General features: G+C 28.6%; 1 protein-coding gene across 1 annotated transcript in view; it reads right to left on the bottom strand.

Annotated features, from left to right (window-relative positions):
- LOC134830306 (filamin-C) overlaps nt 1-14454 on the bottom strand; it is a 31351-nt gene that overhangs the window by 10985 nt on the left and 5912 nt on the right. Inside the window, exons 2-7 of the mRNA XM_063843734.1 lie at nt 11484-11765; nt 10320-10970; nt 7940-9412; nt 7712-7882; nt 5912-6533; nt 5182-5349 (exon numbers count right to left, since the gene is read on the bottom strand). Coding sequence (XP_063699804.1) covers nt 5182-5349; nt 5912-6533; nt 7712-7882; nt 7940-9412; nt 10320-10970; nt 11484-11714 — 3316 coding nt within the window. The 5' untranslated portion in view covers nt 11715-11765. The remainder of the gene's footprint in view (nt 1-5181; nt 5350-5911; nt 6534-7711; nt 7883-7939; nt 9413-10319; nt 10971-11483; nt 11766-14454) is intronic.

Here is a 14454-nt window from a genome sequence, read left to right as displayed (position 1 = left end):
TCTAATCGCTGGCTTCACAAAAGGTGATTCAAGTTTTTTTTTTCTTCAAAAAAGTTATGTCACTATTCTAGTCTCGCATCAACGAGTTTTATATAATAAATGAATGTAAAAAAATTTTTTGGTTGAAAAACGACTAAAAGTTACTTTTGACCTCCTAATAAATTTTTGAATAGACATTGTTTCCTGCATTCCTCGAAATCAGCTTAAAATTCCTTTCACTGGAAGTGCGAGTGTGCCAAATATTTATTTTTTATTGTTCTTTTGTTAATTTATGGAATTTATTATCAGAATGAATTAAGTTTAAATTGAAGAGAGAAAAATATTTTTTAAAAAGAAAAACAGTGTAACGTGATTTTTGACCGAAGAAGTTTAATTAATTTTATTTTAAAAATATTTTTGTCGAAATGTCTTTAAAAATTTTAAAATCTTGCATTAAAAATTTTAAAGTTTAAAAAATGTTTTATATATTTTTTTTAAATATTTAAACTGCATTTTTAAAATACTTTGAAACTAACACGTAAATAAGGAATGTCATAAAAATATTAATTTTATAATTTTCTTTTCTATAGATTTTTCTTTATTGTGCCTTGGATGTTAGTTTTGCCTCACTTAAGAATCACAAAAATAATATCTTGACTTATGATTCCTTGAAGGACGATCCCAACATCAAATGAAGGACGACATAAAGGAAACATCATCAAATCGTGACGGGTAAAACTTAGAATATGGACCTATGTTAGAAATGAACTAAAACATTGACGAACTAAAGCTCTAGGAATGAAAAAAGACACTGAAGTAGCAGAACGTCATTTTTAAACATCTCAAAATAACAACATGCCATTTTAATTAGAACAAAAACGTCCTACGGCAAACAAAGTATAAAAAAATGAGAAAAGTTTGCCGTAAAATAGAGCATTTCTTTTCAGGTTAACGATAGTGAATATATGTAGGAGAGCCTCTAAAAAATTATAAAGTGATATTCGGCCTGAATGTATCCTGAAGTTTATGCTTACAGCAGATGCTTAAAAGTATTATTAATGTATTTTGGAAAAGTTAAAGGAAATGAAATGAGAGTTTGTAAGTCGTTACATTATGTTTAGTACTTATAGCAATTTGGTTTTAAAAGAGACGACCAACGATGTTATCTAGAATTTTGAAGTTTAAATTAACTATTAGAATTTCAAGAGAAATTTTACTGAATTTTTCTTCTAACAGGAGATATTTTTATTCAGTCAGTTATTTAGTCAGTTCTTATCACACGGACATTATTGCTTAGTAAAAAATCAGACTTTTTCGTTCAAAAATCTTCTTTCAGTGTCAGCTCTCGATTATTGTTGCGCTTGCAACTTATTAAAATGATGGATTGGTATGTTTATCACTTCTCATACGATCACATAGATGTTAGGTTTTAAATATTGTGAATATTTGTTACAACAAGAAACAATAGCTGGTAAGTCGGTTAGGGACACAGATTCGCTTTCACACCCACTATCATACCAGCATATATGCAACGTAAATAAATGGCAATAAAACTTAGTTTCAGTTCATGCAGTTAATGCAAAAATTGTGACCTCAATATAATAGAAGCTAAGACACGTTTATGGCAAAAAGCAAAATATCTTTTGACAAATAATCCAAGTTGCTGCTTTTAAGTTTTTCTTTGTTGATCTCTCATGGCTGATCAAAGTTCATTGAGTTTAATCTTTTATGTATGCGTCATGATACATCATTTCACATTCCTTTCATTATCAATTAATATCAAATTCGTACATACATTGTTGTTAAAAATGAAATTTATTATTTGTTTTAATTTTTTTTTTCGTAAAGATGGAAAGGAAACACAATATTTTTGTAAATAAAAAACGAGAGATAATTATCCAAAAGCACAACTCAGCTTTCACTGCACGAGGTATGTACTTCAGTTTATGGAAAATAAACTGCATGTTACCGTTAAAGCGATTTTTATTCATTGTTTTTGTTTTTTTTTTTGAAATTTATATTTCATAAAAAAAAAATCGTGATTACAGAATCCTTGGCATTGATGTCTGTCTCTCTCTTTCTCTTTCATTTTTCAAAAAAAAAGCAGAACGATTTTGATGAGTTTTAATGAAAAAGAAAAGTGAAGTCTTTATTTCAGCTTAAAAAAAATCATGATTTTGTCTTCTCAACGCGCCATTAACGTATCATGTTTCATTCATGCATCGTGTTGCATGCTTTTTTTTTCTCTCTCTCTCTTTCACGTGCGTTTTCCTTCCGTTAAAATGTTAATTTTGATTTCTAACAGCAACAACAAACAATCAAAATAATCGTGAAGAGAGTAACTTAATGAAGGTATAATAATCACCAGACAAAAACGCACATGTGTGCATCTCCACATATTTGTGTCGATTTGGGTGAAATCTTTTATTGTTCGACTAATAATGATGATGATGATGAATGGATGGATATGTGACTAAGGAATGTAAACATTGTGCAGGTGTGTGATGTGCAATAATGTATAAAGAGACGCAGTCCGTGACGAAACAAAAAAAAAATTGAGTGTTCAAGTTGATGGATGAAAAAATTTTTTGAAAAGGCAGGAACATTGAGTTTTTAGGTGTTTTACGAGTAGGAGTCATTTTTAGGATCGTAATTATTCAAAAATTGATTGAGATGTTTTTTGAATGCAAATTTTAATTTAAAACGCCTTAGAAAATTTTTACATTTAAAAATATTGTTTTGAGAAAAAAATGCATTTTAGCTCATTAAAAATATTTTTTTTTTTAATAAAAAATCCAAAAATTAGATTTTTTATCAGAATTAAAAATACAGAAAATTAAATTTTTATTTCTTTATTTTTAACCTCAAAATAAAAGAAAATTTAGGAAAATTAGAATAAAATTAATATAAATTTTAAAACATATTTTTTTTTAATTTAATTTAATTATAAAATTTTTTTTTCGTTCTTTTAAATAATGCAAGTTAATTAAATATTTTAAAACAAATTTTAGACCTTGTGTTGTTTTTTTTTTTTTTAATTTTTTTTAAGAAAAAAAAATCAATAATTTTTTTTAATAGGTATATTTTAAAACTTGAATTTTTTTATTTTTAAATGTGTTTTTTTAACGTTTTGTGTAAATTTTACTTAAAATCTTTTAATCAAAAATATTTTTATAAATTTTTTAATCTAATTTTTGTGTGAATTTGTCTCTAAAAACCAACAAAATTTTAATTAAATTATTTTTAATTTTTTTTTTTTTTCTTAAAAATTTTTTTAAATTTTTTTTTATTACTTTATTTTTGGAAAATGTGATTCTTTTTGAAATTGCTTATTATTTTTTTTCTCAAAAATTCTTCACTTTTCATTATTTTTTTCGTACCACTCCAAACATTCCTACCTAGTATTAACGAAAAAAAAATCCTATGCAATTCAATACTTTTTTTTTCATTTATTCACTTATTTCAGGTAGACATTTGACTTACACCATGTTCGAATTACATTTAAAAAAAACATCGTAAAACCGACATTCCATTGCAGAAAAAAAACTTTGCCAAATAACTTTATATCTGATCATTTATGGCTTTATGATCAAAATAATTTCACATTTTTTATTTATTCGTGAAAGAAAAAAAAAATTACCGACATTAAAAATAATAAAAGTATAACACCAAAAAAAAATCATATTTGTACATATTAACAATCACAAAAATAATTATCATTCGAGAGAAATCCACTTGCTAGAAAAGAAATCTATGCCGAAATTGAATTTATTTATTTTTTTACGCGTTGTACGACAAAGTGGAGGAGTATGTAGTGGACAGACACCAAGAAGAAGAAAAGAAAAGAAGAAGTATGCGGATGATAAAAAAAATATTTCAACGAAACGAGTTGAAGATACATTTATACGGAGGGTGAGTGTACCTTTTGTAATGAATGAATGAACGGTTCTTTAAATTCCTCCGTTTGTTTTGCGTTTGACTTGTTGTTTGTTGTTTGTTATTTTCGCAAATAATTATTTTTTTTCTTTAGATTTTTTTTTCGATGATGAATCAATTTTTTCAATAATTTTCTTGTGGTACTTTCACTTGCTTCGCTTGCACTTTATGCTTCATAAATTTTTATATTCAATAAATTTCGTTTTGTTTTGCTTGTAATTTCTTGTTATATCGCTTAAATTGCTATTTTTTTATGATTTATCGTATTTTTCAGCCTTGTGTCTCAACTTGAGTGATCATTCATGTTATTTTTTTTATCAATATTGTTGTAAATTTGATTGAGAACATGTCACGTCATCTTTCGAATTTTTTTTTATTCCATAGATATAAATTTTTCTCTTCATCAAAATGGCTTCGAGTGTCTTTCTACATGCGTTGCACGACACAGATCTCTATATACCCACACAAAAACCGCTTACTACGAACGAGGCACTAACGGAAAACATGACCGACACGAACGAGATTCAAACTCAAACTGTCTCGAGAAAGAAACTTTTGTGCTGAGCACCGCTTGAATTTCTTTCTGTTGTGTCGTAGCTTAAGCTGTGTGAGTGCCTTAAACCGGTTTTTTGTGGTGTCTGAATGAATTAAACCCATTTTTGTTTGTTTCATTTTCTGGTGAATTCGCGCAGGTAGATACGTGTGACCGACTACCTGTTGCTTTGCGTTGTTGCCGTACGGTGTGAATGGAACGTTCGAGAATTGCAGAGAGAAACGTAAAAACAATAACAGAGAGCAATTTTGAGGCGCGGTAAATGTTTTTTGCTGTTTTTGTAAAAAAATATTTTTAATTTGACTTTTTTCACACTGATTTGATGAAAATTTAAAAAATTCAATTTAAATTTAAATTTAAAAAAAAATAATTTAATTTAAAATTAATGAAAAATAATTTAACTAATTAAATATTAACTAAATTTAATTAAAAAAATTAATTTAAAATTATTTAGTGAAAAAATATGACAAAAATAATAAATTTTGAGATATTTTTAACACTTTTTACAAAAATTTTCAAAGCTAATTTTTAATTAAAATTTATATCTTCACTTTTTCATAAAATAAAAGCTTCAAAAAATATTTAGATTTAAAAAAATTAAAAGTTTGTTTATTTAATTTTAAGTTTAAAATAATTTAATGAATAAATGAACCGATTTTTAAAAAAATTTATGTGAAAAAAGGCAAATAATTAAATTTAGTTGATTTGCTTACCTGGAACTGTTTCGCCATTGAAGGTGATTTGGACGACATGCGTCCCGGATTCGTGCGGCGTGAAGCTAGCGATGAACTTTTGACCGCCCAAGGCGCGTACAGATGATGTGACACGACCACCGTTTACTAAAATTTCTAAATTACCTGAACCAGCGCGGGATCCATCAACTATTTTAAAAGAAAAATAATTTTTAATTAATGAATTTTAACTTAGGTGATTCAATTTAATTATTTCTCATTATGTCACCCCTCAGATTTTTTTTTCGAAAAAATTCACTGGGAAAAATTTTTAAAAGCAAAAAAAGGAAATTTTTTGACATTTTTTGTACTTTTTGATTAAAAACAACAAAAACAAGAAATTTAGATGAAAAAATTTGTGAGTCACGTGACCCAAATTAATTTTTTTTCTTAAATTTGGCAAATTTTAGTTAATATTTTGATTTAAAATATTAAAATAACGAAAACTAAAATTAATTTGATTTAAAAATCATCGTTTATATTTGAAAATTAAAAAAAAAAAATTAATTTAATTTTTTTAAATTTTTTTTCAAAAACAGTTATTTTAGTCCAGTTTTTGTATGATTTTAATCAAATCTTTTTTTTCATGATTTTTCAATCAAAAAATTACAATGAAATTAAAAATTTCCTCCTGAATTTTTTTTACAAAATCAGAGGAGGACAAAAATGAAAATATTAAATTTTTCGCCTTAAAAGTGTAAAAAAAACTCACTTTCAAACTCGACAGGCCTCCCCAAGACGCCGTCCGGAATATCCTGCACCTTAATGGCCTTCGCTCCGGTCAATTCGCTGCCACCGGAAATCGGCTTGAACGTCGACATGCGTGATGATCCAAGACTAAAGTTGTTGTTCGCCTCCTGCTTCGTCACGTACCTGCTCTCCTCGCGCACTGTCGTCGATGTGACGCCACCCGATGTGGAGTACTTGCTCGTTGCTGCACCTGAATTGATGTTTGCTAGGGAAAATTTATTAAATTGTGTGTTACGTTCGGTTTCTTTGTCGGCAAATCCGCGAGTCATCGAAGACGTGGTCGACAGCTGCTTTTCCGTCAAGTTGTTGAGCGATTCCAGCGAAGTGGGCGACAAAACGCCTTTCGTCTTGTTGAGGACGTCCCAACTGTCGCGACGTGCACTGGAAGTGGTGTGAACCTTGATGTTGGAAGCGTAATCGACTCCATCGACGGGACTGGGACTGCGGATCAGGGGACTCGTTGATCGGATTGCTGGACTGCTGCGTAAGTGATTCGATGTCGGTTTGAGGGAGTTTTCAGTTCCTCCGCCGGACTTGTACGTCGTTGTCGTCTTTGATGTGATTGAAAAGTCAACCAGACCAGACTAAAAAGAAAATTTGAAAAAAAATTATTAATTTTAAAATTTTATTTAAATTAAAAATTAACAAAAATTTAATAAAAATTTTACGTTTTTTTTTACCCTTATTTTGACAAAGAAAATTTCTAACAGGTAAAAATTGTTTAAAATGTGAACTTTTTTAATAAAATCTTCAATTTTAGTCATTCAAATTTGAAATAAAAAAATAAATTTTATTAAATTAAATTAAATAAAAAATCGATTTAAAAAAAGTTCTTGTTATTTTTAAATTTTAACTAAATAAATTTAACAATGATTTTTTTTGAATATTTTCATTTTTGAACATTTCAAATTTCTTATCAGTTTTATTTTTTTATTTCGTTAAAAAATTAAAGAAATTCTAAAAATTTCAGTTTTTTATTTTAAAATTTGAAAGCAAATATTGCAATTTCTTGCAAATTTTTAATCTTTAAAACTTTTAAAATAAAAATTTTTTTTTTTTAAAAAAAAAAAATTAAATTTTAGTCACGTTTTTGACCGTTTTTCGACAAAATGTTTTTCTTAACTGATTGTTGAAATTTTAAACCTTTTCGAAAAAATCAAATTTATATAGGTTAAAAAAATAATTTTAATTAAATTTTCAGAAAATTTTTTAACTGTTTGTATCGATTTTTTTTCCTTAAAAATATTTGTCAAAAAATATTTTAAAAATTTTTTACATTTTAAATATTTTAATTTCAAATTTTTTCCAAAATCTGCTATTTAAAAAAATTAATATACCTAAAAAAACTTTTCGTATCATGGGTTTCTGCCAATATTAAGTGTTTTGTAAAATAAATCCACGTATTTTTTTTGGTTATTGAAACAAATTATTTAAAAAAAATTTTTTTTTCAGCCAAAATAGCATTTTTTAAAAAATGTTATAAAATTGCATATTTTAAAAAATGATTTTTTTTTGCATATTAAATTTATTCGCCTAATTATTTAAAAATTATTTTCAAAAAATGTTAAAAATTGATTTTATAAAAATATTTTTTTTTATTAATGAAAAACATAAGAGAAATATAAATTAATTTTAAAATATTTTTTAAAAAATGAAATTTTAATTTTTTTTTGATGTTTGAATTCTTGAAATTATTTTTAAATTAAAAATATTTCAGAAAAACAAATTTACTTATTTTAGAAAAATTTATAAAAATTCATACCTTCAACGACGGACTTCCAGAACGTTGCGATGTCACAGTTTCCGTTGTGTAGTTCACTGGTGATGGCTTGATCAAAGATGGACTAGAAGTTGTGTTTCGCGTGCTGCTCTCGTAACTATGCTTCGTATTGCTAAACGTAATCGGACTGTTTCGTAAAGTGCTGTTAGAAATCTACAAAAAAATCACAAAAAATCATAAAAAAATTCAAAATCAAACGAAAAAACTTACATTTCTAACAGGACTTGGCGACAAAAGTCTCGCAGAATACAAATCATCAAGTCTCGATGTCGGACTCATGCTTTTCTTGACGTAATCGTGAACGGGCGACGAGCGAACCGTTTTTTTCGTTTCCGACTTGTACGACGTCGTGTAATGGTCGGTTTGATCGTGTCGCGGCGGCGAATATAAATCACGTCTTGGTGACGAAAGACGTTCAAATTTCGCCGGGGATTGACGTGATGGGGAGTACGAGCCGGATTTCGGTGTATTTTGCGGCGAATACAAGTCACGTCGTGTCGAGTAGATTTCCGTTGAACGATTTACCATCGAGTTGTAGTTGTTGGAGCTGTAAAGGGGGCTTTCGGAACGCAATTTGTCGTTGTGTCCGGGACTGCTGCGAGTTTTGCCGGAACGACCTTTGGTGCCGACGCGCATTATGAAGGGAGAGCCTTTGACATCGTAGCCGTTGAAGTAGATGTAGACCCGATGACGTCCATTGGCACGTGGCATAAAAGTACATTGGTACTTGTTTTCGGTGCTAAGTTGCTCCACGGCGCATACCAGAGAACGTTTCTCGTGCACAATGTCGACATGAAGTTCTCCCGTGACGCCAGTGCCACGTGCATCGATCTCGAAGGCGTGCGCTTTGAAAGGCATGGCACCATCTAGTCCGTGCACCGAAACTCCGCTGGGATCGAAGACGGCACACGTGAACGGACCTCCCTGGATATGGCGACCCTGATAAGTGATGGCAATTTCCCAGATGCCCGCTTCGTCGGGCTTAAATATGGCACTGTGACCCTCCTCGAGTTTCTTCAGGGGGCATTTGTGCGAACGGCCCGACGGGCTGTAAGCGGTAACCAAAATATCTTCCGTCTTGGGAGCTCCCGTGGCATTCACGAGCACCTCGACGAGACTTCCGAGAGCGCAGGGCGACATCCCAGGTGGTGGCACATGCAAAAATACGGGCAACACGCGGAAAAAGTGTCCCCCAAGTTGGTCATCTTTCACCTGAAGGATGATTTCGTGCATGCCGTACTTTTCCGGAATGTACATGCCTTCGCCGTTATGATCGACTTTCACTTGATGCAAGACATCCGAATGCGGCGGATCAATAAAAGCTTTGATGTCGGAAATTTCAATGTCACGTGTGAGACTTTCCACGCGGAAATACGTGGGTTCTCCGATACGACCCGAGGTGCTTACAAGAGACACACGAAGCATGTCAGCAAGTGGCGGGCGCGGAGAAACGAATTGCAACGAAGTCGCGTAAGACATTATGCCCAAATGTTCGACATCGGGATTCGCCATGTCCTTGGGAGCTAAAACGGGACGAACGCCAAGACGGTTTCCAGCTTCGACAGCTTTGCGGATGTTGTTTTCGTATTGGTCGGGATCGTTGCTGAGCTTTTCGGGTGCTGGACAGGAGCCTCCCAAGTTTTTGATGATCTCGCAGAAGACTTTGCCGTCATTCCAGTCAGTCTAAAAACGAAAAAAAAAAAAATAATTAGAAAATTTTTTTAAGTAAAAATTAGGGTCGGAAAAATTTTTAAGTCAAAAATATTTGACTTAAGCTTAAGTAAAAGTAATTTAAGTTTGACTTAAGTGAAATTAATTGACTTAATTTACAAAATTTAAAAAAAATAATTTTTAATCTAAAATTGAATACAAAATAATGAAAAGATTTTACTTTTGACTGATTTAAACTTATTTTTAAACTTAAGCTTAAGTCAAAAGTCTATTAAGTCAAATTATTCTTCAAACTTAAGCTTAAGCTGAAGTTTAAGTCACTTTTTTTGTAAACTTAAGTTCAAGTCAAGTAAACATTTTTGTATTCCTGAATTTTTTTAAATAATAATTTTGATTACTCGGTCTTAATTTCAGACTTAATAGGTTGACTTAATCTTAAGTTATCAAAAAGCTTTAACTTAAGTCAAAATAGAAAATTTTTATTTTTGTAAAAATTCATTTTTAATTTCTTTTTTCATTTTTTTAATTTTTTTTTTTGGCAAAAAATGAGCCAATTTGAAAAATCAAGCTTTTAGTTTTGTCTTAAAACTTTAAGTTAAGAATAAGCAAATCAGTTTAAATCTTTGACTTAAGAATTTTTAAATTTAAAAAAAATTTTAAAAAATTTTGACTTAAGGATTAGAAATTTAAAAAATTTTGACTTAAGACCAATTTTGATTAAAAAAATTATATTATTTTGAAAAAAATTTAGTTTTTTATGAAAACTTAAGCTTTAAGTTTTAATTTAATTGACTTAAAACTTTAACTTAAGAAAATAAGTCAGCTTAAAAAAATTTGACTTAAGCGTTAAGTTAATTTTTGTTGACTTTTGACTCAAAAACTCTTCCAATCCTTATAAAAAACTAAAAATTTTTCTTACTGTAAAATTCTGGACTTGACGTTTCGTTTGGCTGTTAACCCATCGCATCGACGCATTGTACCCCGGACCATCGGGCTTCATGAAGTAAGACAAGTACGTCATGCCAGACAACTCATCCAACCATGGCGATGCCAAATATTCCGGTTCCAAAACCTTCGGGACACCAAATTCCCGTTGCGCGATGTTCATTGCGTTCTCGCAATTCTTGATTGCCTGCGACGGATCCAAGTGACGCCAATGCGGGAACAATCCCGGTTCGCAGTAGTCCAACAAGGCAGACAACAAGACGCCACTGTTCCAATCGGTGGTCAAATTGGTAACACGACACTCGGGCAAGGCAGCTTGAAGCCAGGCCAACATGAGTTTACGTGGCGGGAACTTGCTGCGACCGATTTGGTAACGAACAATGAGGGACCAAATGAGACCCAAAATGAGCTTTACGTTGCCATTGACGATGTCAACGTTGCCAATGTTCACGAGTTTGATGCCGTCAGCTTCGACGGCGTTCAAGGCACAACTGGCATTCTCGAGATAATGATGTTGATTGGCGGGACGTTTGTTCCACGTTGGCTTCAAAGGACGTTTTTGAAGGGATTCTACCAGGAGACACAAAAGTGTGCCATCGCAGAAGTCGGTTGCCATGTCAGTGACCTGTGAATTTAAATGTAGAAAAAAAATTAATAAACATTTTTAAATTTAATTAACTAACAAAGTTACTCCAAAATATTTTCGAAAGTTAAAAAAAATACAAAAAATAAAAATAAATAAAAAAATAGAAAAGAATTAAAATAAAATGATAAAAATTAAATAGAAAAATACAAAAAAAAAAAAAAAAAAATAAATTTTAAAATAAATAAAATGCAATAAAATATTTTTCAAATTTAAGAAAAGCAAAAAAATAAAAAAAAAATATTTTTAAAAACTAATATTTTTTTTATTTCTTGACTTTTTTTTTAATAATTTTTAAAAATATTACAATTTAAAAATTTTACTTTATAGAATATAATTAAAAATGTAAAAATTGATTTATTTTGATTTTGCGATTTTATTAATTTTTTTTCTCCACAATTTATTTTTTATTTTTAAAAATTTTTAAAATTTAAAATTTTTATTGAGCATTTTGATCTCTCTTAATTATTTTTTTTTATAGAAGAAATTTTTTACCTGTTGTCCTGACTCTCGAATGCATTCGTTGACCCAATTTCTGAAGGTGTTTGCTTGAATTTCCACCCAAAGGTCTTCATTGCCCCGAATTGCCATCCCCTTGGCGGCCGTTCCTTCGGGGCTGCGGGCTACCAAGCCCGCTTGCGTTATTTTTTGCAGCTCCGTGGTGCCATCACTGTTGTGCTGGAGCAAGCCACTGTGCGTGACTCGGGCACCTCTCGGTAAATCCATTTTTTGAAAATAAAATTCTCACGTGCTTCGACACACGTTTAGAACCTCATCCTAAAAAAAATAAAAAAAATTAATAAAAAATCAATAATTCTCTATGACAATTCAAACGATACTAAATGCATAAAAAATTGTCGCACTGTTAAAATATTTCACAGACAAAATTGTTGAGAGAAACACGAACAAAACACAGAAGCACCGAAAAAATCTTGCCAAACAGGTATTTTTTTTTGCATAATATTTGTGTCTGTTTCACTTTTCAAAGTTTGTATTTTTTTAGCTTTATTTTTTCATTCTCACCACATGATTACGTTTGAGACCGTAAACAAGATCAAAGTAGATTTTTATTGTGCGACGCGAAATATTATATCATACGGCACCATAAAATACCACACAAAAAAAAAGTTGAGTTGAGTTTTATTAATAAATTAAATGGGTTTATTGGTGGATTTTAAACAAAAGTTGTATCTTGATGATTTTTTTTTCGTTTTTTTTTTGTATGACAGGAAGTCGAAAATTCAGTTAAAGTGCAGTTTTTTAAATCACAACTCATTGGAACGGAATGCTGTTTAAAAAAAGATCAATTAATGGATTTCCTCAGTTTTTTCTTGGATTTTTTTTAAGTAATTAATCTTTTTAATGATTTTATGTTATTTCCAAAGCGTGCGTTCAAGCATTTATTTTTATGAAAAAATAGGGAAATATTAGATTTTTTTGCTCTCGTAACTTTTTGTATGTCAATTTTATTAAAATTAATAATTTATTCAACTGAACTAATTTTTTTTCTAAATATTCAAAGATTAAAAATAATATTTTATTGTGAAATTTAAATGATCTATTTTTTTACATAAATTATAAAATAAATAAAAATTAGAATTTTTGTGATAATTTTTAAATAATTATTTTTTTTCATTAAGATGCTTTAGAGAAAAAAAAAAATTAAGCCTTGGAATAAAAATAACATTTGCAAAGCAAAAATATAAATTAAATTAGGATTTTTCCTATTTTTTGTTGAAATTGAATGAAAAAAAAAATTATAATTTATAAAAATTATTTGTTACAAAAATTATTTTTTATTTTTTTACCAAAATTCATAAAATAATAATTTTTAAATAATTTTGTACAAAACCATTGAATTTAATAAATTTATTTTAAAATTATTTTTAAAGATAAAATTAATAAATCATTAAAAAAATATTAAATAATTCATTAAAAAATTTATTAATTAATATAAACAATGAAATAAATTAATTTTAAAAAATCAAATTATTTTTTATAATTAAAATGAAAATTATATCATCAAATTGTTAAAAAAAATTATTTTTTGCATTCCAGTGGACCGTGATAAGTCCATTTCCTTCACAATAAATAAAATTTTTTAAGACAAAATTCCGCAGAATTTGACAGCCATCACAACAGTATGAATAATATTCTTTTATTTCATCAGAATTCCTTGAAGCTGTATACTAATGCTGAAATTTGTAACAACATAAACATTTAAAATGCGTTTTTTGCTGCTTTTCAGCATCGTCGCTCGTCGCCGTTGTCGATTACTATAATTATGTATTGACTTTGCGATGATGTGCGCTCTTTTGTGTTACAACAATTTTAATGCCATATAGAAAAAAAGAGCGTGAATGCTCAACCGTGTATGAAAAAAATAAATATAAAATTTATTTAAAAGCAATTGAGCATAAAGAAAAGAGGTCAAGTTCGCAACAATAACATATATAGAGAAATAATGCGCGCAGCACAACAATGTGTGATGTCATTTTTTGTGCCTGGTTTGCCTTCTTTTGTTGTACATAGCTCATCCAGACTGCACTGATTTGACGCGACTTTGAAGAAAATAAGTCGTTAAAGTTGTGCGGTTTCTGGAAAAAATAATTATCTTTTGTCTAGAATATTTTTTGCTGTTTGAACTTTGGATGTAAATTATTTTTTTATCACTTAAGACACGCTTTAAAGATTGGAAAATAATAAAAAAAAATCGTTTATAATGTAAACACGGCACATCGCATGATAATTGCACACTTGTCTGTCTGTGGTTCAATTGTTAAAAAGATTTTTTTATTTTTTCCTGTATTATTACTTGAGTCGTTTGTGTTTCTATTTAAGCTAAGCATCAGGGCCGAAAAAACTTCTGACTTTATCTAAAATTTAAATAAAAAGAATAAAAAATGTTTTGACTTTTTAGTTTAAGTAAATTTAAGTCAAATTAAGTTAATAACAAAAGTTTAATTGAAAAAAGTTTTAAAAATTAAAAATTTTTTTTTTCTGTAAAAATTGTAGAAAAATCAAAACTTTATTAATTTTTGGCTTATTCTTAAATTTAAATTCTTTTAATTCAATTTTTTAACTCAAAAATTTTAAAAAAATTTTCTCAAGCTTAATTTTTTCATAAATTTTTTATTTAAAGTCAAAATACTTTTGAAAGAAAAAAAATTATAAGGTTCGAAAAAACTTTAGAATTAGATTAAAAACTTTATTTTAAATTTAATCAAAATAATTAAAATAATGTTGTCTAAAGTTTAAGTTTTAAAGAATGTCAAAAATAATTTGATAAAATAAACTTTAATTTATTTAAAAATTGTTTTTTATTTAAATTAATTATATTTAAAATTAATTAAAATTTTTTAAAAAATTAGATTATTTTGAAATAAAATTAAAATTTTTTTATGTTTTTTTAATTATTAAATTTTATTTTTTTAACTAAAATTAATTTACTTAAATTTTAATTAAA

The sequence above is a fragment of the Culicoides brevitarsis genome, chromosome 2 (genome assembly GCF_036172545.1).
Source record: "Culicoides brevitarsis isolate CSIRO-B50_1 chromosome 2, AGI_CSIRO_Cbre_v1, whole genome shotgun sequence".
In the NCBI taxonomy this organism is placed as follows: Eukaryota; Metazoa; Arthropoda; class Insecta; order Diptera; family Ceratopogonidae; genus Culicoides; species Culicoides brevitarsis.
Note: the sequence above shows the minus strand (reverse complement) of the source record. Positions and strands in the feature narration are given on the sequence as shown.